The sequence below is a fragment of the Fusarium flagelliforme genome, assembly GCF_020744385.1.
Source record: "Fusarium flagelliforme strain FIESC 12 MPI-CAGE-AA-0113 chromosome Unknown B0J16scaffold_1, whole genome shotgun sequence".
NCBI lineage: Eukaryota > Fungi > Ascomycota > Sordariomycetes > Hypocreales > Nectriaceae > Fusarium > Fusarium flagelliforme.
The window spans coordinates 4074037-4099114 of record NW_025763503.1 but is presented as its reverse complement, the minus strand read 5'-3'; the positions used below and the strand labels follow the sequence as shown (position 1 = coordinate 4099114).

The 25078-nt window shown below is 49.4% G+C and overlaps 7 protein-coding genes and 1 non-coding gene across 8 annotated transcripts; 2 read left to right on the top strand and 6 right to left on the bottom strand.

Annotated features, from left to right (window-relative positions):
- The first annotated feature begins 4484 nt into the window (after positions 1-4484).
- On the top strand, positions 4485-5743 carry B0J16DRAFT_24473 (uncharacterized protein). The gene has a single exon (XM_046123072.1). It carries the CDS (start codon positions 4773-4775, stop codon positions 5661-5663), a length of 891 nt encoding a protein of 296 aa, XP_045989286.1. The 5' UTR covers positions 4485-4772; the 3' UTR covers positions 5664-5743.
- Positions 5744-7040: 1297 nt separating this feature from the next.
- On the bottom strand, positions 7041-8485 carry B0J16DRAFT_313968 (Acetokinase family-domain-containing protein; the record flags this gene model as incomplete). Its single annotated transcript, XM_046125160.1, has 2 exons — positions 7041-7536; positions 7722-8485. 2 exons carry the CDS (start codon positions 8483-8485, stop codon positions 7041-7043), a joined length of 1260 nt encoding a protein of 419 aa, XP_045989285.1.
- A 247-nt stretch (positions 8486-8732) lies between these two features.
- B0J16DRAFT_24507 (uncharacterized protein) lies at positions 8733-10496 on the bottom strand. Its single transcript, XM_046123074.1, has 4 exons — positions 10160-10496; positions 9980-10104; positions 9276-9923; positions 8733-9185 (listed from the first exon to the last, which is right to left on the bottom strand). Exons 1-4 carry the CDS (start codon positions 10357-10359, stop codon positions 8980-8982), a joined length of 1179 nt encoding a protein of 392 aa, XP_045989284.1. The 5' UTR covers positions 10360-10496; the 3' UTR covers positions 8733-8979.
- A 2323-nt stretch (positions 10497-12819) lies between these two features.
- On the top strand, positions 12820-15873 carry B0J16DRAFT_24611 (major facilitator superfamily domain-containing protein). The gene is made up of 5 exons (XM_046123077.1): positions 12820-13107; positions 13215-13303; positions 13389-13678; positions 13762-14904; positions 14967-15873. Exons 1-5 carry the CDS (start codon positions 13021-13023, stop codon positions 15389-15391), a joined length of 2034 nt encoding a protein of 677 aa, XP_045989283.1. The 5' UTR covers positions 12820-13020; the 3' UTR covers positions 15392-15873.
- Positions 15467-17924, bottom strand: B0J16DRAFT_328704 (uncharacterized protein). Its single transcript, XM_046126258.1, has 7 exons — positions 17135-17924; positions 16636-17086; positions 16484-16575; positions 16256-16433; positions 16122-16202; positions 15951-16076; positions 15467-15861 (listed from the first exon to the last, which is right to left on the bottom strand). The coding sequence occupies exons 1-7, from the start codon at positions 17569-17571 to the stop codon at positions 15622-15624; spliced, it is 1605 nt and encodes a 534-aa protein (XP_045989282.1). The 5' UTR covers positions 17572-17924; the 3' UTR covers positions 15467-15621.
- B0J16DRAFT_t12 lies at positions 17904-17986 on the bottom strand. The gene has a single exon. It is a non-coding gene; the product is annotated as a tRNA-Lys (tRNA).
- B0J16DRAFT_328702 (fungal-specific transcription factor domain-containing protein) lies at positions 17981-21667 on the bottom strand. The gene is made up of 6 exons (XM_046126257.1): positions 20945-21667; positions 20486-20888; positions 20162-20431; positions 19448-20111; positions 19149-19391; positions 17981-19097 (listed from the first exon to the last, which is right to left on the bottom strand). The coding sequence occupies exons 1-6, from the start codon at positions 21234-21236 to the stop codon at positions 18381-18383; spliced, it is 2589 nt and encodes an 862-aa protein (XP_045989281.1). The 5' UTR covers positions 21237-21667; the 3' UTR covers positions 17981-18380.
- Positions 21668-22871: 1204 nt separating this feature from the next.
- B0J16DRAFT_328700 (WD40-repeat-containing domain protein) lies at positions 22872-24630 on the bottom strand. The gene is made up of 5 exons (XM_046126256.1): positions 24205-24630; positions 24070-24143; positions 23407-24012; positions 23307-23351; positions 22872-23255 (listed from the first exon to the last, which is right to left on the bottom strand). The coding sequence occupies exons 1-5, from the start codon at positions 24324-24326 to the stop codon at positions 23092-23094; spliced, it is 1011 nt and encodes a 336-aa protein (XP_045989280.1). The 5' UTR covers positions 24327-24630; the 3' UTR covers positions 22872-23091.
- Between the last annotated feature and the right edge of the window lie 448 nt (positions 24631-25078).

The following is a 25078-nucleotide window of genomic DNA, read 5'->3' as shown; positions in this document are numbered from 1 at the left end:
GAGCCTTGTCAGGCATGAAATAAGTCCCTGTCGCATCCGGGTAAGGTACCAGATCCGACTGAACAACGACTTCACGACAGCCGTGGTATCGGTCCATGGTAGTAATTGCCAGTACTCTTGGAGGTTCTCTCAGCCTAATCAACCGAGACATTGTTTTGCGTCTGAGCACAGACAGCAGCTTTGAGCAGGGACGAGATTTGGTGACGTCAATGGTCTACGACGTAAGTGCCATATGCAAACCATTCTTCAAGAAAGAAAAAGTCTTCTCAGAATAGTAGGTATCTCAAAGGTGGGGGGACCCTGATTGTTCCAACTTCAGGGTTCCAAGAACTCCGTAGATCTTGACAATCCGGAGCAAAACCACCGGAGGGCTGTCAAGATTTCTCTTCAGATCGAGGTCGTATTGATGAACTTGGGGAAATACCGAGTTTGTATTGGACCAAGATCTGTGAACCTGATCCTCCGTCGTAAATAACCCTGGTAAAGGTAGATGCAAAGTGGAAGACAATCTTGTAACGCAAGAGGGGTGCAACCAAGCAAGGCCAGGTGTATGTACTGGGGTCATCCAGACTAGATGGACCACTCAGCTTAAACGGACGATGTGCGAAACCTCGTCTCATCAGGTTATCAACATGCGTCGCTTGTGATCATTGGATGATAATGGCGCCTCTAGCATGGCCTTCCTACCCAAGATAGGGAAAACCACCTGAGCTGAGTACTGTAAAAAGTCGAGTCTTCAACAGGGTTCGACAGCTCCAATGGAGACACCCTTCGGAGCACTCCATGCCCAGACAAACAACAAACCGCAAGCACTGTATGTAACAGAGCCCTGTAGAAAATCGAAACGGTACATAAGATAGAGTTCACAAGCGGACACCCGGAGGGCATCCGCAAGCTTGTGATTGGCCGGAGACATCAGTAAACATTCATAGCAGAATGCCTAAAGCCGCAATTCAATTATGGTGATATTTGGAGCTGTTTGGCTACCGGCAGGCAGCCAACTAAGAGATGTACGAAACTCCTGACTGCAGAGTTGTTGATTTTTGCGACATATTGTGGCTTTGCCTTGCAGAAAGAGCTGTCTTTTTTTGACGCTGAAGATTGATCATGTCTGAACAGGCCGACTCTGAGCAGAAATGGCAGTCGTGCGATTGGTACTGCCTTAAACAGTACGGAAACAGAGTACAAATGTTGGCATTGACCCTGTATCCATAGAGAAGCCACACCTCGACTCCCTTGATCGCCATTTTCTCGATCTTATCCGATTATTGGTTGATAGAGTTTTCTCCCCCCGGTCTTGATGGGACCCTTGGGGCGACCCTGGAAGCGTTAGTGTTAAGGGGATGGTAGCCCGTTCCCCGCCGCCTCCACATCTACCTTTGTAATTGTGTACTTAGCGAAAGTCCGAAGCAACTTAGACTCAGCATTTTAGGGGTGCTCGAGTGACCCACTGAATGCTCTGCACCATTCGGAGCCCGCAACCAGCGACGGGCTCTGGGTGAGACGAGAGCGGGCTCGGTGGAGCGCTATGGAGCACGTTCCCCAGAGCTAGGTACGGTGGCTAGTAAGGCACAGAATTGTTTATGCGAGTCTGAAGGCTTTCTGACGTTGTCCGGGAGGGTTGCACTTTAACCTCTAGAACTGGCCTTGTCACCATGACGGCGCTCTTTGCTCAATGCTTCGCAAGCCCCTCCTATATGTTACATAGGCAAGTAGAACACAACGGTCATGATCCTGGTGTTGGGTGATTAGGCGTAAGCGAGCCGAGCCAAGAGCGGAGGAAAAGGTCAGTCGCAAGGGCAAAGTATAATAGAAGTTGCCAATATGTGTCGTTGGAAGCCGTTTGATGAACTTTAAACCATTCCCATGTTTAGAGGTTCACGATGAGCGTGCCTCCCACCTTTGTTGATCATCCTCTGGCGTTGAACTTGAGCATGGAGAAACCCTGGGGACACAAAAGAAGATTTGCAGGGTCCGACCAATACCGGTGCAGCATCATCATCCTGGAGACAACGGGATTGAGCCCTGCATGAGCGAGGGAGACCTTTCTTCTGTCGTACTTACTCACCTTGCGTTGGTGTAGCCGTTGTGGCTTTAGCAAAAGTTTTAGGGGTATTTTTCACAGTACCCAAGCTTGTAGTCGCCTATGTTTGAGCGTTAGGCAGTACCTATCGTGTGAATAGGTCAGTCTGGACCTTAACTAAAGTCTTGCTGCTGTAGGATTGACGTCACCATGGTGCGATGGGACGGTATACTGTAATTCTGTACAGTGTCTTGGGGTCCTGGTACTTTCTTTCATCCACTAGCTCAACTGATCCGGCTATCCGTCATGGTGACGCCTCGCAGATTGGGGATCGAGATCATGGTTGGGAAATCAGGGTCCAAAGTCCGGAGCGCCATTCCGCCGCATAGGTGCAGTAGCATAAAGAACCTCCACAGTTGGAGTCAACAATGCTAACGAACTGTCGCGATGGTAACGCATCACGCCGTGGCAGCTGCCGGAAGAGCGTCTATCGTCCGGGTTCAGATGCTTTTGGATTCGGCCCTGAAATGTATCTCGAAACTGAAGACAACTAGTTTATTGCCGTAGAAACGCAAATACTGCGGTGGTAGCACATAGTGTTGTAATGGGAGGGTGCAATGCTCCATGCAGCAGGGTCGTAAATACGGGCTGAAGTGAACGGAGCAAAACAAAGCACCTAACCCATAACTTAGCAAGGTGAGGTTCAAGAATAGGTATCCGTAGCCCGGACGTTAGCGAGTGATCGACATTACATTCGGAGGTTGAGGTGAAGAAAAGCAGTGTGGTTCAGCAACAGTTGCTTTGAGCGAGTGCTATTAGGGGAAAGCGCTTGCAGCATTAGCAGTGGCTTGCGCTAAGCAAAGGCCAAAATCAAGCCCTCGGGTTTATGGCCCAGTGGCTCTTTCTCACTGTTCCTTGGCGGTTATCTTCCATCAACCCTGGCAGAAATTCATGAAAGAGAAAAACGAACAACATCCCTGTCGGTTACAGGAGGGAAAGAGCCCTCGTCCCTGGCAAGGGACTCCACACCATGCCGTTCCAATGTCCCACCACCAAATCTGTGACTTTCTACAGAATACTTTGGCAGCTGGGAGATGAGGCTTGTCAAGTTGCAGAAAGGAAAAGAAAGGAAAAAGGAAAAAGATACAGTAGGAGATGATGAGGATCGAGTGAATAGGATTACATCTTGTTCCAAGCCTACAACTTGTGTACTCTTGTTTCCTAAATTCTTTCCAAAAGAAAAGCAACTTCAGCTTGTCGTGCTTGCTATGACTGTCATCCAACGTCGGTGAATTTTTTCTCTTCCCAGGCAACCACAGTGCAGTATCTACCGTTGCGACCTCCACTGCTGTAGCAGGTCCAGCCAAAACCGTCTCAGCGGACGCACCTGCCTGCCCACCGAGTCTGGTTTTGGCCTGCTCTGTCCTGCCCTGCCTACCTTGCACTGGGGCAGCGGGCCCAATGCACACTGGATAGTGGATAGTGGACACTGGACAGGGAAAATCAATGGTGAGGGGAGCGGGAGCTTGCTGCTGACTCTCAGGGCAGGTGCCTCTTTGGAGAGTTTCCCATGTCAAACCAGGGTTTTGTTGGAAGGCAGGGTGGACTAGGTAGACACACCCCCTCCTTAATCACAGCAAACAGAAGGCCAGCCAGGAGGAGAAAAAGAGTAATAGCAAGAGAAAGAGAAAGAGAAAGAGAGAGGGGAAGACAAAAATTAAAGGCACACCACTACCTGCCGTTAGCGGCGCTGGACCCCATCCATCCATGTCCGTGGCTCGTCCAAGCTAAGTTACGTCCATTCGTCGTAACTTTCAACTCAGACTCGACTTTTTCTCGATCTCATCGATCGATGGGGTTGCGCAAAAAATCCCATGCTTGATTCCCACCCCAATTCCATCCCTTCCTTACCCTTCTTTTTTTCTGCTAGTTATGCTCTTCTGCCATGGATGCCATGCCATGCTGTGCTGTGCTGTAACTTGTACACCCCCCCTCTGTTTCGCTCCCCTTGATTCCAACGGGTTACTTATAAACTTAAGCTCCAGCCATCCATCATTTCCAGCCTCGCTTTGTTTGATGTTCCTCGACTTCTCACTCTTCATACACTTGCTATTCCGTCACGAAACTGCTTCTTTTTGCAGAGTCGATATCATTATATCATTGGATACTTGATTCAGTCAACCCTTCATTCTTATACACCACTTGTCGTCGACTACCCTTTCTGTCGTTGTCGGTTGTTGCTCCCTGGCTTTGACTTTGGCTTGTCTCTTTGGATTCCTCGGCAACCTACGTTATTCAAAACAACAACAACCAATACCACTACCGGAACTTGCCTACCTGACTGCTTCTTGAATGCAGTACATGAACTCGACATTAGACACTTTTCTACCTACGCAACTCTCTGACAACATTCACAAAGTTGTCACCGCCAAAACCAGCACGTCCTTCCCCTAGCAAACGTTGCTGTACATCCCTGTCGCCTTTCAGGTACAAACGCAACAGACCACGAGAAATCCATCAGTCTCGTGTTCCTAAAAGCGGAGGCACTTTTGAGCTATCAATCCCTTCATTCAGTCCCCCGAGTCTAGACAAGCTCCGCGACTAGCTATCCCGCTATTTAGTCCCGCCTCACTCCACTACGTCTGCGCTGCCACCACATCCAGGTACATAGTATCCGCAAACCCCCCTGGCCATATCAACAGGTCGTTTCTTCTGTCAATTCTCCAAAATTTTCACAACAACTGCCACAATGACGATGCACGCAATCAACGCCGCTGGTCGACGGGTTTCGCTTCTAAACGACGAAAGCGCATCCCAACAACCACAATTGCAACAACAACGACCTCCTCTCAGTTTTCACGCCAGCTATGCTTTCAACCAGTCTTACCCCACTCCTGGCAGCAGCTCTTCTTCGCCTAACACCCCCGAGCTTTTGCGCTCCGACTCCTACGACTCCCAAATGAGCAATGATCCTGTCTCTCCTATGACTCCGAACGTGGACTACTACCCTCGACAGCAAGTTATCTACACCATCCCCCAAGACTACAACATGGACGCCAAGCATGTCGCCTACGCCAACAGCACCCGTTCGGCCTCATACGACGCCGAGATGGTCAGCCAGCCCCGATCCTCGCCTATGCCCGAACGTCCCGGAAAGCGCTACCCCTGTCGGTACCGCGATACTCACGGCTGCGAAAAAACCTTCACAACTTCAGGCCACGCTTCGCGTCACTCTAAGATCCACACTGCAGAGAAGGCTGTTCAATGTACCTTTGCGGGATGCCAGAAGAAGTTCACTCGCGCCGATAACATGAAACAACATCTTGAAACACATTTCAAGGACAAGAGCCGCTCATCTGGAAGCCAGCGCAGTCACCGAGCCTCTCTCGCTGACACCCGTCGCAATTCTACATCTGGTCGTCCTTCCGCGAGCCGCACATCCTCATCCAGATGCCGACGCGACGCTGATCCCTACCCCCTTCCTACACCCCATCTGGCCTCGCCTAGCACCAGCAGTGGACCCTGGGATATGGGTGGTCGCAACCTCCCTATCCTTAACCGCCCTGTCGCTGGTAGAACCCCCAGTGGTCTGGATGCTCTCGCCATGGCTGTCGCATGCCAGGAGGGCTCAGGTGTTTGATCGTCAAACTCCTCAACCATGACACACAAAACTCAAGGCATAATTTTATTTATAATTTTAATCCTCCGACACTCACATATCCACAAGAACTCTTCCATATTTGTCGACTTCATCTATCGGCGTCAAATCTTTTCACTTTTATGACTTGTCTCCCACAGACATGAGGATACATTCTCACCAATTGGATTTTTACAATCGCGGCGTTGTGTGGATACACGAGGTACAACCCGGATTACTTGGCGTTTCTTTTACGGTTTGCTTTTTTCGACTTCAAAAGGCATTAGGGATAGGACAGTGTTGCATGTACACGAATGGCTTCACGAATGGTTCTCCCATACAGTACACACGGTTTAGATAAACGACAGGATATGCCCCTTGGAGCTGCAAACTCAAGGGCTGAAAACGCATGGCGTTGGTGGGGTTTCACGATTTAATGTTTCCAACTTTTGTTCAAATATAAGATGGGGGAGGACGGGTTGGTGTCTGTTCGAGAATCGTCTCAGACGTCCCAGTAACTCTGGGCGCAAAGAGACACCGACGGGACAGTGACTTAGTACACACTCGTCGCTGTTCCTATTGCCGCTGTTGCAAGATGGCAATACTTCATTCATGTATAAGTCGATTTATCGGTTGGGTAGGTGCCATCACTGGTACTTACAGAGTTAGATGGGCACTTGAATTGTGCACAATTGATACCACTTTGATTTTCATCCAATCATATTTCCTAAGTGACTAGCGAACTAAACTGATTTTTCTTTCTCTCGAACTTGTAGTTGCTCGTCAACCCTGGTAGTCCCTAGCGATGTTTCATCACCAAGGAATGTTTATACATCCATGCAGCGTCTAGAATCTATTGCACCCCTGTTCTTTTCGTGCAGATAGGTATGTTCGTCACTTACACCCTGATGGTATTAAGATATACTCCAGTAGATTGTGGCGTCGTGATGACCATAAGTATTAAGTCTGGAGTTGAGCGCCGCCGTGCCAAGCATTCTCAACTTGCTTGTGCGAAGGTGTCTACTTCAGAACATATGTCTGCAGCTAGCTACTAACCTAGGTAGCTAGGTATTGACATACTCAGTTGAACCACCAAAAGCAGTGGTATCACCTTAGGACCCAAGGTGGGTTACTTTGGTATATAGCAGTCTGACGTACTCCCAGTAGTACTAAACTGGTTGCCTGGCACTGGCAGTCAAGAGTTCCATATTTAATATCTCACCTAAATGCCCCTCAAATTCGCACGACTTAAGACTGGCGTCATTGAGTATAGATAGTGTTTCAATGTTTTGAGTGCTTTTTAATCATCTAATCATTTGATATCATTACGAGTGCAACATCGTCATCATGATGTCGCATCATCTCATCGTCAACTGAGATCTATTCCCAGATGTCTTCCTTTTCAGCACACAACCTAGCCATCTCTAGTTGCTCATCTGTCTGACAAACCAGCACGCGCTGCGGAGCGTCACGATTGCCCAGTTCCTGAACAACGTCCTTGATAGGCTCCTGGTTGCTAGCATCGTTGAGGGCAAAACCTAAACAGGCCACCCGATTAATAACAGCGGAACGGAGCTTGGCGCTGTGTTCGCCAATGCCACCAGCAAAGACCAGGGCATCGACACGGCCCTCGAGGGACACAAAATAAGATCCGACAAAACCGGCAATACGGTCAACAAAGATATCAAAGGCTAGCCGGTGGCTTGGCTCATCAGAATCGGCAACGACGCCAAAATCTGTGGTGCCTGTCATGGCCTTCCAACCACTCTCCTTGTTGAGGATCTCCTCAGCTCGTGAGATGTGAAGGTGCTTAGTGGATGCAGGAGATAGTTTCCCCACATCGGAAGCATAGTGAAAGACGAGACTGTAAGGGTGACTAGGGTCAGCATGCAAGAACCTTAATTTAGAAGGGAGACCCTTATTCCAAATCCCACCCTCCTTTCGCTTTTGGAACCCATCTCATGCATGGTGTGATGAGAGTGGTATTCCGCTACATCCGGTGGGGCATCATTCTGGGATCTGAACTCTGTATATAGGCATCTGAGGCATTGGGCGTCTTACCTTGGATCAACACTGCCACTTCGGGTAGCACCAGGAAGGCCCGCCAAAGGCGTCAGCCCCATACTCGTATCCCAGCTCTTGCCGCCCTTAATAGCGCACGCACTGGCACCACTACCCAGGTGCAGAGCGATCATGTTCAAGCTGCTGGCGTCCTTTTGAAGATAGTGGGCGACAGATCGGGTAATGAAGGCATAACTGATACCGTGGAACCCGTATTTGCGCAGGCGGTTGCTCTTTGCGATTTTGAGATCGATGGGATATGTATAAATATGAGGAGGTAGAGTTGTGTGGAATTGTGAGTCGAAGCAGGCAACGTTGACCGTACCGGGCAGCGCGCTGATGCATGTATCGACGATACTCAAGGCAACGCCGTTATGAAGTGGTGCCAGGTCGCTGAGTTCTTCAAGATGATGATAGGTATCTTGAGTGATGACTTGAGATCGGTCGTAGTCGCCGCCGTGGACGATACGGTGGCTAGCGATAGCGATGTCTTTCTTTGAAGATATCTCCTTCAACTCACTATCTTCGATGAAAGTCTTGAGTAGGAGATCAAATGCATCCTCCTGGTTCTTGACACTTTCAGCAACCTCCTTGGCCTTGACCACTTTCTCACCATCGCGTGAATACGTGAGAGACGCTGGCGGGGCAGTTAAACCGCCAACTGATGCCTCTGCGATTTGGCGAGGCTCTGCATTCTTGTCGGCAGTGTAAACTGAGATCTTGACCGAACTGGAGCCGGCGTTGATTGCGAGAATGACCTTCATGGTCGATAAAGCGATTCGGAAAGAAACCGAGGGGTTGGAGTCGAGTTGAGTTTGTGGCAGTTATGTCAACCCAAGGAAGGGAGCTTGTGTTAGATTTTATGACTCCCATCTTTCATGGCAGGCAGGTTGTGCATCTCAATGACGACACAAGCTCCATGGTCTGATCCAGGCACCGCGGGGTGTTGAGAGTTGGTGTGGGGCTGCGAGTATTTCCCCTTCGTAATCTGCCCACAGACAGCGACATTGTATACAGCTTGTTCCTATTTTGATACTCCAACCAACCCCCCACGGGCGGCTGTCGATTATCACTCAGTCGGTCGACATTTACTTTTGAGTTTGACAGGTGAAGATGTGAGCTGTCAGTCTGGACCCTTGCGCAACTGTCACCCCACCCAGCTTTAACGGCGTATTGCATCGCAGCATGAACATGTGGTCCGGCTCAGTGGTGCAACTGGCTACTGAATATATATGCCATCTGACACAAATCCAACTCTTCAGGGCGTAGCTTCGGCCGTATCCGAAGGCTCTGGCACCGAGTCAAGCGTATGGTTCGGCCAGCCTGATACCGGTAAATCGGGAGAATGTCCCGGCAAAATCTGCGGCGAGGGTAATTCGAAATGGTTCGGCGGGAATGGGATGCCGTTGAATTCACGGTCTGAACTGTGGCAATAAAGCCAGGTCTCAATGAATCGACGGTATGCTGACCTGACTGTTAGCTGATATATCACACGGCGCATCGGTGTTTCCTTGGGATTAGCCAAAGAAGCCGTTGTAGGCAGATCTTATTTACCTTGGCGCTCAGTAAACTGTATCGCTAGATATCGTATGTCAAGGGTTGGCTGTTGTACGGATCTGGGCTCTGAAGAATCAGTTGTTCTTGTTCGAGATCGCATACGGTGCGGTAGCGAGAAGCGTCGGTGTGAATGATGGTCTTCGCCCGAATTGTGTCGCCGGCTGGATGCATTGAGTCGAAGCTGTTTCGCGCGGTCGTCCCTTCCACGAAGCTCACCATCGAAACAGTGTATATGGTATTCTCGATATTGACCATCCGTCTTGTTCGCGCATACACTAAGCGAGTGAAAGGTAGTATATCGATCACGCCACAACTTGAGCCTTTGAATTGCGCCTATTCCCTTCACCTTGCCAAAGCCGTCCGTACGTCCATGAACGTTTGTCCAGACAACGTCGACATCGTAAAAGTCGACCAGGTCCTTCCTGCGCAAATCTCCTTGGAATTGGATAGAGCTTTCGACTGTTGTGAATTCGTATCTGATTGTGATGTATTGATCGTGTATGCAAATTCCTTCATCAGTGGTATATCGAACCCGGTGAGGTTCCTGAAATGTCACGTAACGTTCCATATCGGAAGCGTCGTAGTACGGGCGATGGCGGGAGTGCAGCGTATGCGGATGTATATCAGAGGGGGTATCTGAGGGCACTGGGGGCGAATTGAGTTAGCTAACAGTTCATCCGAAACACCAGAAGTCGACGCACAGTAGTGTTCCAGCAGTTCGTTCTGATAGCTGCCCTGCCAGAGCACACGACGCTGCTCGGAGCCCACCACTTCCCAAGGCCCTAGATAAACAACCCGTTCGTCGGCAGTGTCTTGGAAGAGTATTCTGCAGCATCGGGATCAGCAACATTATACATCAATTGGACCGACGGCTTTCGCACATTGTTGCTTGGAACCCTGGAGGTCCAAGATCAAGTACTGAGGTCCCGGTTCCTGATCCCTCCGTGGTCGGAGCAGAGATGGTAGATATGCCGGAGGTCGGAGTAGTCCAGGTCGAATCAACGGGACTGACATATGCTCGTCCGTAGGTAGGAGGGCGACCGAGAGATGATGAAGTAAATGATGAGCCCGAGGACGACATGCTGTCTCTGGTAGCAGTCGAGGGCGATCTGACTGACCGAGCGGTGGGGACATGTCATGACACGGTCACAACGGTACAGGAGGTGCAAGTGGTTTGCGCCGGCGCTGTATCGAAGATCAGACCTAAAACCGTTATTACACCTTGTCTTGAGCGTCGAGTAACGGTCAAATTGGTTGCTTGGAAGCTCGTGTCAATATAGGAACTAGGCTCGGCAATCTCTTGGTTGCTGAGCCCTTGATATTGCCAATGCCTGGACAAGCGCAAAAACAAACTCTCAACAAGAGGGCGGCGATACAACGTGGAGGCACCGCGCACACTCAGTCTGGACAGACTCAAGCACTGGATTGGGCAGGGGTGGTCCCGAAAGCCGTTGGTGCACTCGCCTGTACCTTTGATACGGCAGCAGAAAACTAAACTTCAACTTCCCGAACCAAGGGGAGCTTGAGATAGACGGTAGCTTTGAGTGAGTAAATGATGAAGCTCCCTGCAGTACAAGCACCAAAGCAGTCGTGATAGTAACAGACAAACGCGGCAAGGACAAGACAGAATTAGAATTCAAGAGTCCAAAGTTCCAAGTAGAGTTCCAAGAAGTCCAGATCACCAAGCCAGATTGTCTCTTGTCTGCCCATGAACAACTGCAATGCAAACCAGCATCATCCATCACTTTGCGATGGAAAGATAAATTCCGTAGACGCGGTCGGTTTCCACAGTCAATGAGGGGCACGTAGGCCTTGCTTCCCCGAATCCTAACGTCGAGAGACCCGCGTCAGTCGGCACCTAGCCAAGACTACAGGCCTAGCCACACATAGACAGGAACGCTGCACGCCGCCTGTTGCAAAGCTGCGGAAGGGTCAGTTATTACCAGTAGACGAATATAAAAGCATCGATAGTGGTCGTCCACAGGACGGGGAGATGGACAAAACGTTGTGCAATCGACAGCCAAGGGTCGACGCCACATGGGCAGAAGCTTGTCTTCAATTGGTTGTCCACTAACATCGGGAGCATCAAGCACGGGGGCCAAGGCGGCATCCTGATGGGCTACCATGGCCAAGAAAGCTTGGATCTCGTGGGGTCTTTTCTTCTTTTTTTGCTTTTGCTGATTGGAGCTAGACCGAGGTCTGGCTGTCTGGTTGTCTGTCTAGGTACTGTATATCCGTATGTCCTGTCAGTTCCGAGTGTCTGGGCCGCCGTTCTTATTTGGCCCATGTATGTTTCAAGCATGTGGACGCCATGGTTTGGTTTTTGATCAGCTATGAATGAGTTTTAGCTGTTATTAAAACAACCTCGATGTCTTGGAGAACTTGTTGCGACAAGAAGAGCAAAGTCAGCCAGCAGGCATCCTTGTCTTTTCTGGGCAGAGCCGCGGAGCTAACGTTAGCTATTGTGTTACAGTATCCACCTTGAAGGCACTAGTTAGCTTATATCCATAAGTACTGAACGTGCTGGGTTGCTGTGCCTCTGGGCAATTACTGGTCCTTTTCCAAGTGACAGCTGATTCCCTCTCAGAAGCTGTATGTTTCAATCGATGACTGTTCAAGAAGTGCGGGATCGATCGGTTCTCTCCAATAGTAAGGTATGCAGCATTAGAGCAAGGACGCATCGTGTATTCTTATCATACCTACCTAGGTATTCTGGTGAGGATAAAGCTCTAGCTGGGAGGCATATTGCCTGGCAGCGCCTGCCATAGACAGACAACAGCATCTGTTCCTTCCTTAATTCTTAAATGCCAATACTCCCATAGTGTCGAGGCAGGTACTAATGCAACCCCAAACTGCCTTCCCTTTTCTGTCACTCAGTTTCAACACCACGTGCCCTGTCATCGATGTCTTCTACTCTCATACATAAAACGTCAAGTTGAATTGGATGACTGCATGTCTACAAGCCACAGTGGTTCTGGGCTTCGAAATTGATCTATTGGAGCTGATTTCCTTTAGTCCTCGACCAACTTGAGTATGTACCCACACAAGCTAATGAGTCTCTGTCTGGTCTGGCTGACAACTGATGCAAGGGACCCCTACTCAACCACTGAAGCGGTCCATGTCTTCGCATTTTTCGCTCTTGTTTCTCTCTTTCTCGGCCACTGTCATATGTACTGTTGTTCATCAGATCGGACAACCAAGGATATTTTCTTGTCACATTTAGTGCCCCATCAAGACCGCTCGCTCGGAGACGTACAGATCCCTTATTCAGTCCGCGTATGTCGGCCCCTAGGCTCCGGCCGCCCTCCCGCATATGAAGACAAGGGTAACTAGATATCATTGAAGGACTCTGCCAAGTGAGGCCAAGTGCGCCTTAACCAAGGGTCCCTTCAGCTCTAAAGGAGACTATCTTTACGGCGTGCACTCGGCGCACAGCACAGTCCTTAACTGACACACACTTTTGCGATGGCATCTCACGCCATCCATACTCTGGACTGCGCAGCTCGCTTCAACTTGTAAACAACATAGTTTGTTTGCCCTTTCCGTTCTATCATGCTTCTACTTGCTGCATTAGTACCATGTTCATGAGAATAACATCCGTCTTCTTCTTGCTTGGGTATTGCTTGCCCGCAGTTTAAGCACTTGTCCTGATTTGAAATTCTTGGGTCCTACGACCCCAGATCCAAGGCCACCCGTGCTCACAGGGACATTTGCGACGCGCTTTTCATCCCCGTCGCGGATCATGCCTCTTCTCTCAAGATATTCGTTGCGCCAGAACCGCGGTTTCCTGGGCTCTGACAGTTCTGCGTTACCATCGCAAGATGCTCAAGTAAGTCAATGCGCTGCCTATCAACCGCTGTCTTTCTGTCAGGGTATATCGCATAGGTTCCCTTGTCAAGGCGACTCCGACTCCATAGAGCTAATCATAACCCCTAGGACCGCCAACAACTACGTTACGAGCTCGATTTAAATTCGTGGAATTTTCGAATCTGGGGTGTTTGCGCCTCTGGATTTCTTACAGACTCGTAAGTTCTGTCCACTGACGATGGCGATGCAACCATATCGTCACGTTATATGATTAACCGTCTGGAACCTCCTAACGTTGCATAGATATAACCTCTTTTCAACGAATGTAATTCTCGCTTCGGTTGCATTCGTTTACTGGCCCAATGGCCCAGAGTGGTCGGGTCTGCTTATTAACTTCTTCACACTCTTCGGGTCTGTGGTAGGCCAGGTCTTGTTTGGGTATCTCGCGGATCGATATGGCCGAACTCGCCTCTACGGCATTGAGCTTGTCCTGGTTATCGTTTCAACGATTGGTGTCGCTACGAGCAGTCGCGGCTACAATGATCTTTCTTTCCTGGGCTTATTTACTTGGTGGCGTTTTGTAATGGGCATAGGTTCGTGAGGCCCCTGGTTGTATTACTTCTACTACAACCACAACCCAACCCTCAAGTCTTAGATACTGACCCATTTGTGCCAGGAATCGGAGCTGAATATCCCCTCAGCGCAGTCATCACTTCGGAATGGTCTAGTACACAGTCTCGCGCGACTATGCTTTCCTCGGTTTTCATGATGCAACCTATCGGCCAGGCGCTGGCGCAGCTGGTGGGCCTGTTCGTGCTCCTGGGCTTTCAACGAAGCCACGATCTACAGGGAATGCGATGTGGTCTTGACAACCTACATGAGGAAGAATGTAAGAAGGCGTTGGATGGCGTTTGGCGCATTGTGATCGGTTCAGGGGCTGTGCCTGCGCTCCTTGCCATTATCTTTCGCTTCTTCCTTTTTGACTGCGGTATCTACAGTCTAGAAGTTCGAAATAAACCAGCAGTGGCTCTGGTAAATACCCAAAGGATCTATGGTGCTCCACAAGGGGCCGGTATAGAATCCCTTCCTGGTGGTGGTGCGGATGGGCGCTCTATGAGCGGTGCTAGAATTGGGTCGAATTCGTTCCCAATGGGTCAGCTCAACCAGACTCAAACATCGACAACTTATCAGGTGGCATCACGCGGCGCACCATCTTATCGAACAAATGGTATTGGAGATGGTACGCATGTCGGCAATCCTTCTCAAGAAACGATGCCTGTCCAGTTTTCAAGACAGGACCTCCACAACTACTTTATCCGCGATGGTAACTGGGCATATCTTTTGGGCACGGCAGCAACATGGTTTTTCTTGGACGTTTCATTTTATGGAATGAGCCTGGACAATAGAGGTACACTGTCAACTATGTGGGCAACGACTACACCGACCAAGATCGATAGCTCCCTTGAATGCTGGACATCATCGCTTCGTGGAGGCAACTCAACTGTACCAGACTGGGCCATCAATGGACTTCCAGTTTGGTCAACCGACGCAACACATCCCTGCAATACCATCTACGATGTTCTTATCGAGCAGACAAAGCAGTATCTCTTAACTGTCTCACTCGCATCTATCGCAGGCAGTGCTTGCTTCGTTGTCTTTGCAAATCGTATTCCCCGGCGTCAATGGCTCACAGCGTCCTTTCTTCTGTTAGCTGGCTTCTTTGTTATCACCGGATGCGTCTACTATGGCGTCCATCAAAAACAAGGCGCTCCTGCTACAGTAGTATTTGTGGCCATTTGCCACTTCATGTTTAACTTTGGTAAGTTGGCCGACTTCTTTACTTTGCTTTCCGTGACAAGCTGACAAAGAATGCATCACTAGGCGCCAATACTTTGACATTTATAATACCGGCCGAAATTTTCCCAACCTGCTATCGATGTCTATGTCATGGTATTTCTGCAGCGGCTGGGAAGCTCGGAAGTCTCGTTGCCGTTCTTGTGGTGTATGGCATAAACCAATCATATCAGGCTGAAAATAGACAGGGGCTCATATTCCTCCTCTTTGGCTCAGTCGCGGCTGTTGGGGCTATCTTCTCCTGGGCATACTTGCCTGATCCACAACGCCGAGTCGAGTACGATGGGAAGAGCTACCTTGAGTCTAAAACACTTGAAGAGCTTGGTGAAGGCAGAGTCAAAGCTCGACTTGGCGGGGACTTTGTGACGATTGAAGAGAAGTGGGATGCTATCAAGAGGAGGAAGAGAGGCTCCACGAGAAGTGACCCATCGGTGCCAGATGGCACTACATAGCCTACTCCAACACCCGGCAACCTTTTTGTTATGAAGACCCTGCAATAGCCAATATATTTATATTATCTAAGAAACTGTACCGCTGGTTATGCACAGCGTATATCCGCTTATCAAAATGGTCTCCCGGCTTCGATATCCCCACATACCTCGATATAAAGCGAGGCGCGAGGGTATATGCTTGGGTAACTCTCGTAGATGTGTGTCCCTACACAGCAGTCATGATTCACTAATTATTGCATTACACCATACCCCATATGAGTGTCAGATATCTCGTTATATAGAGCACGGTTACTAGTAGTAGCTCCTACACTCGCGTCTCCCTCGATGGCGTCCAGCCACCTCGCCCAGCGCGATCCAGGCGGCGGGGGCCGCCATCTGTGTAAAGGGGCGAGAACTCTCGTTAAACGAAGGGTGAAAGGTGCCAGGTGTACATCAACAAGACAGATGTTCTGATCGAGAAAGAAAGGTCCCTGAGGTTCCGCCAAGTCAGCGAACTGAGCAGAAGTAGATACCAAAGTGAATACTGGACGGATAATCAGCGAAACAAGCCGCCATTTACCTTATCATCAGCAGCCCTAACAAGGATATCTATGCTGCCTTGTAAACGATCCGCAGCTTCATGCTCAAAACTTGTGTCTCGATTCTGCACAAGGTTGTAGAAATTTGGAACAACATGACGATTTATCTACCTCGGTTAGTTCTTTTCTTAGACTCGACCGGTAACTCTCACATGATCAATCCATAAACGGCACTTGGCCTTTAATCTGGGATCTGAAGGAAGCAGTGACGTTCCTTTCCCCAGGTCCTCAAGCTACACAAAGCCCGTCAGTTCCTTAATGCAAAACCCCACCGTTCAAAACTCACATATTCTAGTATGACGGTGCTTTCTGAGCATTCCCAATCGTCATGTTTTATGATGGGTAAGCAGTCGCGAGGATTATCCAAGAGGAGTTCCTCCGTGTGACTGGAAGGGCAAGTTTCGCAATATTGGTAGGACATGGCTTTTGCTTCCAAAGCAATCCAGACACGTTGTGAGAATGGACTAAGTCATCAGAGTGAGTTCCAATGGGAAAGGCTACGAGGATGACATACCAAGTACATGATGCATAAAACTTGAAATTGTTTTCTTTGGCGTGCCTTCTGATCGTTGCGAGTGCCGCGCCAGTAGCCTTTGGGCCGGATTTCTACACAAGCCCAGATATTAGCATATCTTCCACTTTGGTGTTCATGTCGAGTATACGAACTTCCTTAGCCTTTTCATCTGTCCTGCCCAGGCTGCCCTGCTTCGCCACGTACCGCTGTACACTACTCTTCTTAATCTCGTCACTTCTTTCCAGCGTATGCTTGTGGGGTCCGGCTACACCGTCGCCCTTCCCATTACCTCCGTTTCCATTCACTCTTTGTATCGTCCACAGGCGCTGGCCTGGTGCATCAGAACTAGGAAAGGTATTCTCGCCGAACTCTACATGAGCGTCGGGGAAATACTCAGTAATCTTGATCTTGACATCGCACAGATCACGCTGACGAGAAGTCCGCTTGCGTTTCTTCTTATTTGGGTCGTCAGACTTTGGTGTCCCTGGCGGGCGACCTTTCATGCGGCAATCCCAGTAGTGGGAGATGAAGGGTTTTCGTTTGTAGCGTTGCGTCGAGCGATGAGAATAGACGTTGTCTACATGTGGGAAATACGTCTCGAACCTGCTAGTATTAGGAAAGCCTGTGACAGTATGAAAAAGACAGTTTTACTCTTCATGTGTAAGGACGATGGTTTCGTCGACATTGAATAACTTATTCCTCCATTCCTCAAGATTTGGAGGATCAATCACAATCTTGGTGCTCAGCTGACCATTTGATCGCTTGACTTGCTGTTCATGCCCTTGAATTTGAGTATTAGAAGCCCGTATAGCTGGCTGTGCTTGGACTGATTCTGGTATTGTTGCTGGCGCAAGTACACCAAACTGGCCAGAGGTCGTTGGTGCAGCATTGGCAGCGCCGCTCTGCATGTTATGCAGGCGATATGCTTCTTCTATCCCAGGAGTAATGTAGCCATCCATGTTGAGTCCAAGTGCAATGCGATACTGTTGTGGCAGGCCCGGATCCGAGAATGCCGCCGATAGCCCGGGCCCGGATACAGAGACGGAGACGGAGCCCGGAGGCGGGGTATGCGAAGCTCCAGCAGCCATTTGGTCGCTGTACCAGATAACAGGTAAAACAGTTGGGTCTCTTTACAGCACCGTCACAGCCTAGCCGACTCTTATTTAAGTTAGTAGATCCACTGTCAAATGGAATTACACGCGTGCTCTTCCCGATAATGTTCACGTCACCCAAGGAAAGAGGAGGGGCCGGTGTATTTGAGCCGCACCTGCAGGTAACCGAAGCCCCACTACCATCGCACAGACAGTACCCACTTAGTACTACCACTTAAAAGATCATCGAAGAGAAAATCTCTTCTAGAAACCGGCAAAAAAAGATAAAAAGAAAGCCTCGCAAACGCTCGCAATCGAAATATAGGAACAGCCCGATGCGGGGGTCGAACCCGCAACCTTGAGATCGCGTACTCGTAAGAGTCTCACGCTCTACCGATTGAGCTAACCGGGCGTGGCTCTTAATTGTTGATAAACTGTTCGGTAGAATCGCCTTGTGTTCTCGAAATTGCTAGCAACGGCTTCAGTCAGTCATGGCGTATCGATGAGACGTTCTGTGTCCCCCTTCGGCAGTACTGTGAACATGAAAAATGGCGTTATCTTCATTATAGCCCGGGGAGCCCGACTCTAAGGCATTCCCTCCATCGGCTCACCAAACCCGTACTGTACAGTATATAGTCGACATGTTTGTCCCGTGTAGACGCCCCCCATAGATTGTTGACCATCTGCGGCTTTTCGCCTCCTTCTCTTGCATTCTGAGCATCGCATTACTGGCTCTCCCGAGCCCGGTTTTCATCATCTGATCCTGAAAGATTCGTTTTCCCTTGGACATCCGTTACCTCTCGGTTTCAAGTGTCCCTTGATTCCCACGTTCCTAGATCCATCGCGTCCATAGATCCCATATTCATCAATGCTCTCAAAACCCCTTCGCCCACTTGGGGAACACCTGCCTGTCCATGAATATCCGCCCACCCATCGGGCATGCTAAACCCTCCGCTTTGGTCCAAGCTTGTTGGCATACCGAAACCAGATGTGTCAGCAAAAAAGCCCTGTGTGCTACCATCGAGTACGCCTGGGTTCATCATGTTCTGGTTTGGCGACATGGGACTTGCGTTGAATGAGTTGACCCCTGATCTGTTCATCTGTCCAGGTGCCAGATGATTCCGCTGATCGGATCCCGTGCTTGAGTTTGGTGTTGGTCGATTCGATTGCATCGCGTCTGGAGACCCTGAAGCGTCCTGGCCATCTCCTGTCATGTCCCCAAAACCTGAGACGGTCCGACTTCCTGATCCAGTCTTCTCAAAAGTTGCTCCCGAACTAGGTGTAAGAATTGATGGTATATGTTGCTCCGATGACATCCATGCCTGTGCTCCAAAGTTTCCATCACCTGCGACAGACATACCTGGCATGTCGTTGTTGGGCTCGACTATGTCGGGTGGTCCTGGTTGGTTGATGTCATTGTCAGAGGGGTTCATGTAATTGCATTCGTTGCGATACGCTGTTATGCCCTGGAATCCTTCAGGGTTATCGCATTTAGCGCCTCTGGGTGCTCCTGTTGTACCGGGCTGGGTCGTGTTAGCATATACTTGAATACTGTCCAGTTTGTGTTAACATACGCTATCGGTATTACGTGGAAAAGCCGTCTTGAGCTTGGGAATTCTCAATGCAAGAGCTTCCAGGTCGACGTCCAGCTGAACAAGGAATGACTCAGTCAGGGGGTTTCGCCGCTTCAGTGCATTCATCGCTGAGAGCAGGAACCGTAGCGAGTCAGCTGTTTGACTATCATCCGGTCGACTCTTAAGATATTGCACAAATACTCGCGCAGATACATATAGACAGAATGATATGAACGGGTTAACCTGACAGCACGTTAGCCTTCTCTTCGGTACTAGCAACTCAATTGTTTTGTCCTTACTGTGGAAAGATCCATATGAGATATCATGCGCATAATGCTGGCAATCTCATTGGCAGCTGTTATGCATCGTACTTTGCTCTCGGCGCTGACCGACGCTGGCAGCTTATTCTTCTCTGCCTTGAATATGGCAGCCTGGTGTAAGCATATCGTCGATGTATGTATGCTCATGTTTGTAAAGACAATGTTAGGATTAGATAGGCCAGTAGGAAGCTTCAGTTGTGGTGGGAGGCAGAGGGATGTGTTGAGTAGTATATTGTCCATCTGCCGGTGTCGCTTCCAAAACGGACCATTGAGATCATGATCAAGGTCGTCAGCATCGGGACGGTGCAAATGTACCAAGTTTCTGCCAAATAAACATGCCATGAGCACGATACCGCCAAATGAAGAAAGCTTACCCGCACCCATGGGACTGGTGCACTCGGCTAGGGATTGTGTCTGCTCGGGTCTACTCATATTGTATGCATCTTCTGAAGCTGGCAGGTTGGTCATAATGTCACGCTCATCAATCGTCATGGGCCATCCAGTGCCAATGCTGGCGTAACGGTCTTGGCAGAAGGCCATCCAGAATGTTCGACGTCGTTCCTCACGTTCTGTCCAGTCCTTGGGGGGTGCAAGGCATTGCTTGACATCAAGACCCGTTCCGTCCAGTCTGTGAAGCCCAGTCCTGTGATCGTCAGTACCGAAAAATGCTACAGATAGGTAAGAAATACTCACATTTGTGCAAGCCGGATAGCAGAGCCTGTGTTGATCCAAGCTCGGGGAAAGTACATCATCTTCATCTCATAAGAGGCCAGGAGAGTATGCGTCTGGCAGTGAGCGATAGAGATCATGTGCTCTCCATAACCTTTGACGTAGTCTCCTTCGACATACTTGCGTGCTCTCCGGTAGAAGAGATCTTTTAGGTCCGCATATTTGTCTGTAATTGTACATGCGAGAGTCCACATGGCATATCGCAAACAGACCGGCGGTCGCTGATTCGGAGCCCTGTGAAAACATGATTAGCCACTTAAGTTTCAACGGTAGAAAGGCGTAACGAACAGGTTCATGGCGGCAAGATAACGATACTTGTGGATCATCGGAATGGACGGGTGAACCTTTTCAAAATATATTTGGTGAAGCTCGTCGATTGTATCTTGTGGCGGCAACGGTTCCTCGAGACCTAGACCAATCATCTCCCATGTAAAGGTTCCTCCGACGTTATTCATGCCCATATTCATACTGGCATTGAAGTTGAAATCTTCAATAACACCTTGCTGCGGTGACTTATCAACAAAGTTCCACTGCTGGTCCATGTTGCGATCTGTTGTCAGATTTATTGGCGCAGTCGAAAGATTGAGGTTTGCGGGAGAGGCTGTTTGAGTTGGGCCAGGCATAGCGACATTGACGGTCTTGGGGACGTTTTGAGGAGGGTCTTGGGTTTTCAATAGCGTTTCGACTTGTTCTGGACATGGCATGTCAGCGAACAAACCTTGGGAGCAGATCAGGAACGAGACTCACTCAGTCGCTCTTCGAGGGCCTTCACATAGCCACGCTTGGGGCCGCTCTTCCTGCGCTGTTCATCGTAGGCGCAAGTATGGCCAAGGCGAGAGCAAGTACTACAACTGGGTCGCACACCATCACACTTGAGCTTGCGCTTTCGACATATCATGCAAGCCAGTCGCTTGGGCTTAGGCACACTCGCGTTGTCAGGGACGTCCTGCTGAAGCGCGCCATCGTCTCCATCGGCGTCGTCGTTTCGAGGTCGTTTATGGCCGCTGATGGCAGGTGCATTTTCCGGTGAATTCGACATGGATGGTTATGTATGTGGCTTATATGATGGTGTCGGGATCGATGTCGAGACTCGAGTTTTGAGATTTGGGGTCGAAGATGGTTGATAAGACGGCGGGGATAAGAATGCTCAGCGGAATTCCACAATTGTAAGGGTCCGCATCTAGCGGGACGAGATCCGGAGAGTTGAAGGGATCGGTAAAGAAAAAGCAAGTACAGCTTGTCGCGGAGTCCGGAAGATTTCGAGACAGGTTTAAGCCGGAACGGGCACGGCGGTACGGAGCACGAGCAAGAGCAAGCATGAAGAGATGAGATTCAGGCTCACCCAACCGTGAGGTGTTACGGAGTTAAAGGCCAGGCCGGCACGGAGACAAGTGGGACCTACAAGCTTAACTCATCTCGGGGAGTCGCCTGGGTTTGGCGGATTTCCTCCTATGTGGTATTATGGCAACGGGCATGTGCAGGTGCAGGTGAGGTGGGGACATTTGGTGGTAACAATCAAAGTCCACGGCAGTCTACGGGTCTACGGTTGTGCTTGCCGCCGCGATACACTTGGCTGCCTGGCGTCTGCTTGACCTGTACTGTAGCACGCCAACTTGGGGAACGTTTGTAGCGGGTTTGAGCAGCCCTACAGCCAGTTACAGTGCAGTATCTGCAAGGTAGGGGTCCGCGGGTCCCTGTGGAGTATTAATAATGGATGGAATGGGTGAATCTCTTGATATTATCCTGGATTCTCCGCAAATTTTCGGTAGTTATCATGCGCTTATACCTACCTAGGTATGTTGCTACTCTATTTCAATTATCTGGCAGTATATCTACTGAATACTTAGGTGCCCTCAACATAAGTGATTCAAACAATCATGAGTCTGTTTCAACCTTGAATCATCACAAGTGGCACAGCCACGCGCTTCGCTTCGTTCCGTGCTACTAGCGGCAACCATCATTTACTGACCGGCCAGCTCTCAGTTAAGCATTATCTGCCTACCTATTTAAACAGCAATAAAGCTCGTCAGCCGTATTCGTATAGGATCTCTGTCGAGGTTGGGATATGCTTATTCAGCTTAGTCGTACCAAATTCTCCCTTATACCTGGGTGGTGTAGGTTAGGTAGCTCAACAGGACTGCCTGCGTTTCTGTAACGCAACATAGATCTGAATTGCTATCTTCACCGCCATATGTTGTAGTGACGGGTTTCATGCCGTTGGCAAGATGCTGGTATGTCTCCCTTGTGTGATTTCTGGTATTGTTCAGGGCGTTTGTTGTGCATCAGCTCTTATCCAACGACAGCCTACCAAACCATGAGATAATCTTTACTTTCGGACACAATATCAAACACCGATACGATAGTTGCTAAATGTATCTGTCTCTAAAGGTCGCTAAATTTGTATGAATCTATGAAATCCATCTTGCAGCTGGATTCGATACCTCGGTTGACTACTGAGTATCGCATTCTGATACCACTTCCCTCCCCATGTAACTGCTGCACTGCCTCGTCGAATGGCCGCCCCTGAATTATGTCACAACTGCGAAGCTAAGCCCCTTAACCCTTCATGGTCGATACAAGATCATTGTGCACGTTTTGGTAGTTTCCAGCGGTCTCTCTGTTCGCTGTCCACCTTGTGCACATCGCTCTTGTACAAAGCTGGTGACGCCTGTCAGCTATCTATCTAGATACGTCAAGGACACAGTGGACCGGTCATCATTTACTCCGTCTGACACACAGTATCAAGTCTATGAATCGGCACTTTCTATCATTTCGTCGAGCCAGCCACCACAGGCTCGTTTTGTTATATAATTCTGTTTAATAGTTGACTGGCATACTGTGAAAACGACCTATACCTTGCACTGGTTTCCCTACCAAGCGAGGAGTTTCATGCCTTATTTTCTATCAATGTCAACACCCACAATCCTCAAGATACCTAGATCACTGTAAGCAAGGCAATACCGCGTTGGAGCCCAAGCAACTACAGGACAAGCACCCGCCGTCTTGAATGTGTGTACGTGCTCTCCTGTCTCGACATGTGATATCTCTAGCCCAGACCCTACACGATGTTAGTGATAATACTTGTAGCCCAGAGAAAAGGGGTGCTTACCCTCATCACTACCACCCACGACAAAACTACCGTCAAACGTAAAGCCTAAGTAACAAACGATCAGCAATTGTATCAAAACAGTCAAATGCCATGAACTTACTTAGACTTTTGACGGGCCCGACCATCCTAGTGATCGTCCTCTGGCATATCCAGTCGTTTGTGTCCCACAGCGCAATGATTGAGTCTGAACCACCCGTCGCCAGATATCGTCCGGTGGGTTGTAGGTCGGCTGTCAGGCACGACGATGTATGCCCGTTCAGCTCATACTCGCTCGTCTCATCGCCATGCTTGCTCTGCAGCACAGGTTCAAAACCCGGATACGACAGGACCCGAATGCGGCCCTCTGCTGTGGTCACGAAGATCTTCTCGCCGCTCCAACAGAATGCAATCTGGTTGGTCTGCACCGACTGTTGATGAGTGCTAATAGGCGTAGATTGAGTTGGTGAGAGAACATAGATGGTGTCTGCTTTATTCCCGACAAGAAGTGAGTTCCCGTCTGGTGCCCAGACAAGAGTGAAGGCGTCCCCAAGTCCTTTGACCTCGTTGAAGCATGCTTTCGTCCGCACATCCCAGAACTTGACCACACCGTCACTGCTCACGCTGCAGAGCTCTGCATCTTTGGTTGGATTGAATGCCACCTTCTCAATCGATGCTGAATGGCCTTTGAGCTCCGTTGAGAACTTTACATGCGGTTTCTCGGGGTTCCCTATTCCACTTCATATTAGCATTGGGATTAGTCAAGCTCGCGGGTCGATCAACTCACACACTCTAAGAACCTTCTCTGACGAGCCTGTTGCTACCAGAGTTCCCAAAGGATTCCACGCAATGCAACGTAAGCTTGAAAATTCATATTAGTAAGTACCAATTAAACGTAACGCCATAGATAGTGCGTGTATACCTGTGAGGATTTGAACCTCTAGAGTTGTTGGCGTCGTTATAGGGTTGGCTCCTGAGGTTCCCAAAATAACTAGAGAACTTATCCTTGGACAGACTCTGTCTTGCTCGGAGCACTGGTGCCATGATGGTCGAATGAGGGGCCGTTGCAACCAGGCTGGCTGTTGATTTATAAGTTTGATGGCCCTTTGAACTCTTGCGCCCAGCTCAGTTGGCGGTCAGCATCAAATAATCACCAAGAAGATAGCGATAATGAATAAGCCACTGTATTGAACAGGTCTTGTTTTTTTATCTCTGAGATCCTGTAGAAGCCCGAACACGATAAGTTGGCCCTATCTCAGAGTATTGAAATAGGTTGCAGTTGGATGGTGATGAAGTACAGGCTGGTGTATCAAGCTAGAGACCTCAGCCACAGATCAAATCAATAGGTAGGAAGCAGGTGCAGCCAAGTTACGGCTAGTGCGTATCGCGCATGCCACATGCCCAAAAGAGCGTGTCTTTCAGTGGGCCTGACGCGACAATAGGACGGGAACTTGGTGCGTGAAAAACCTACCATTGACCCATCCAGATGGGTGCTATCTCGTTTCCAATGGCAACCGCTGAAGCATTAATCATCACCGTGTAAAAATACATGAATTTCTACATGATAAACAGTCCAAGAAAGGGATCAATTTGTTCCACTGCGACCTCGTCAGGGACTCTTGTAAAAATAAACAATCAAAGGCATGACCCCAAGTATTCGTTAAATGTAAAACTTCATTCCTGCCCCCCTGGGCTCTCCCGTAATCCGGTCATGGTATATGTACAATTTTCTATCACAGGCCCTTTTCACGGTAGCGGCCGAGATGCAAAAGAGCTGTACAGAGGTCTCCTTGCTC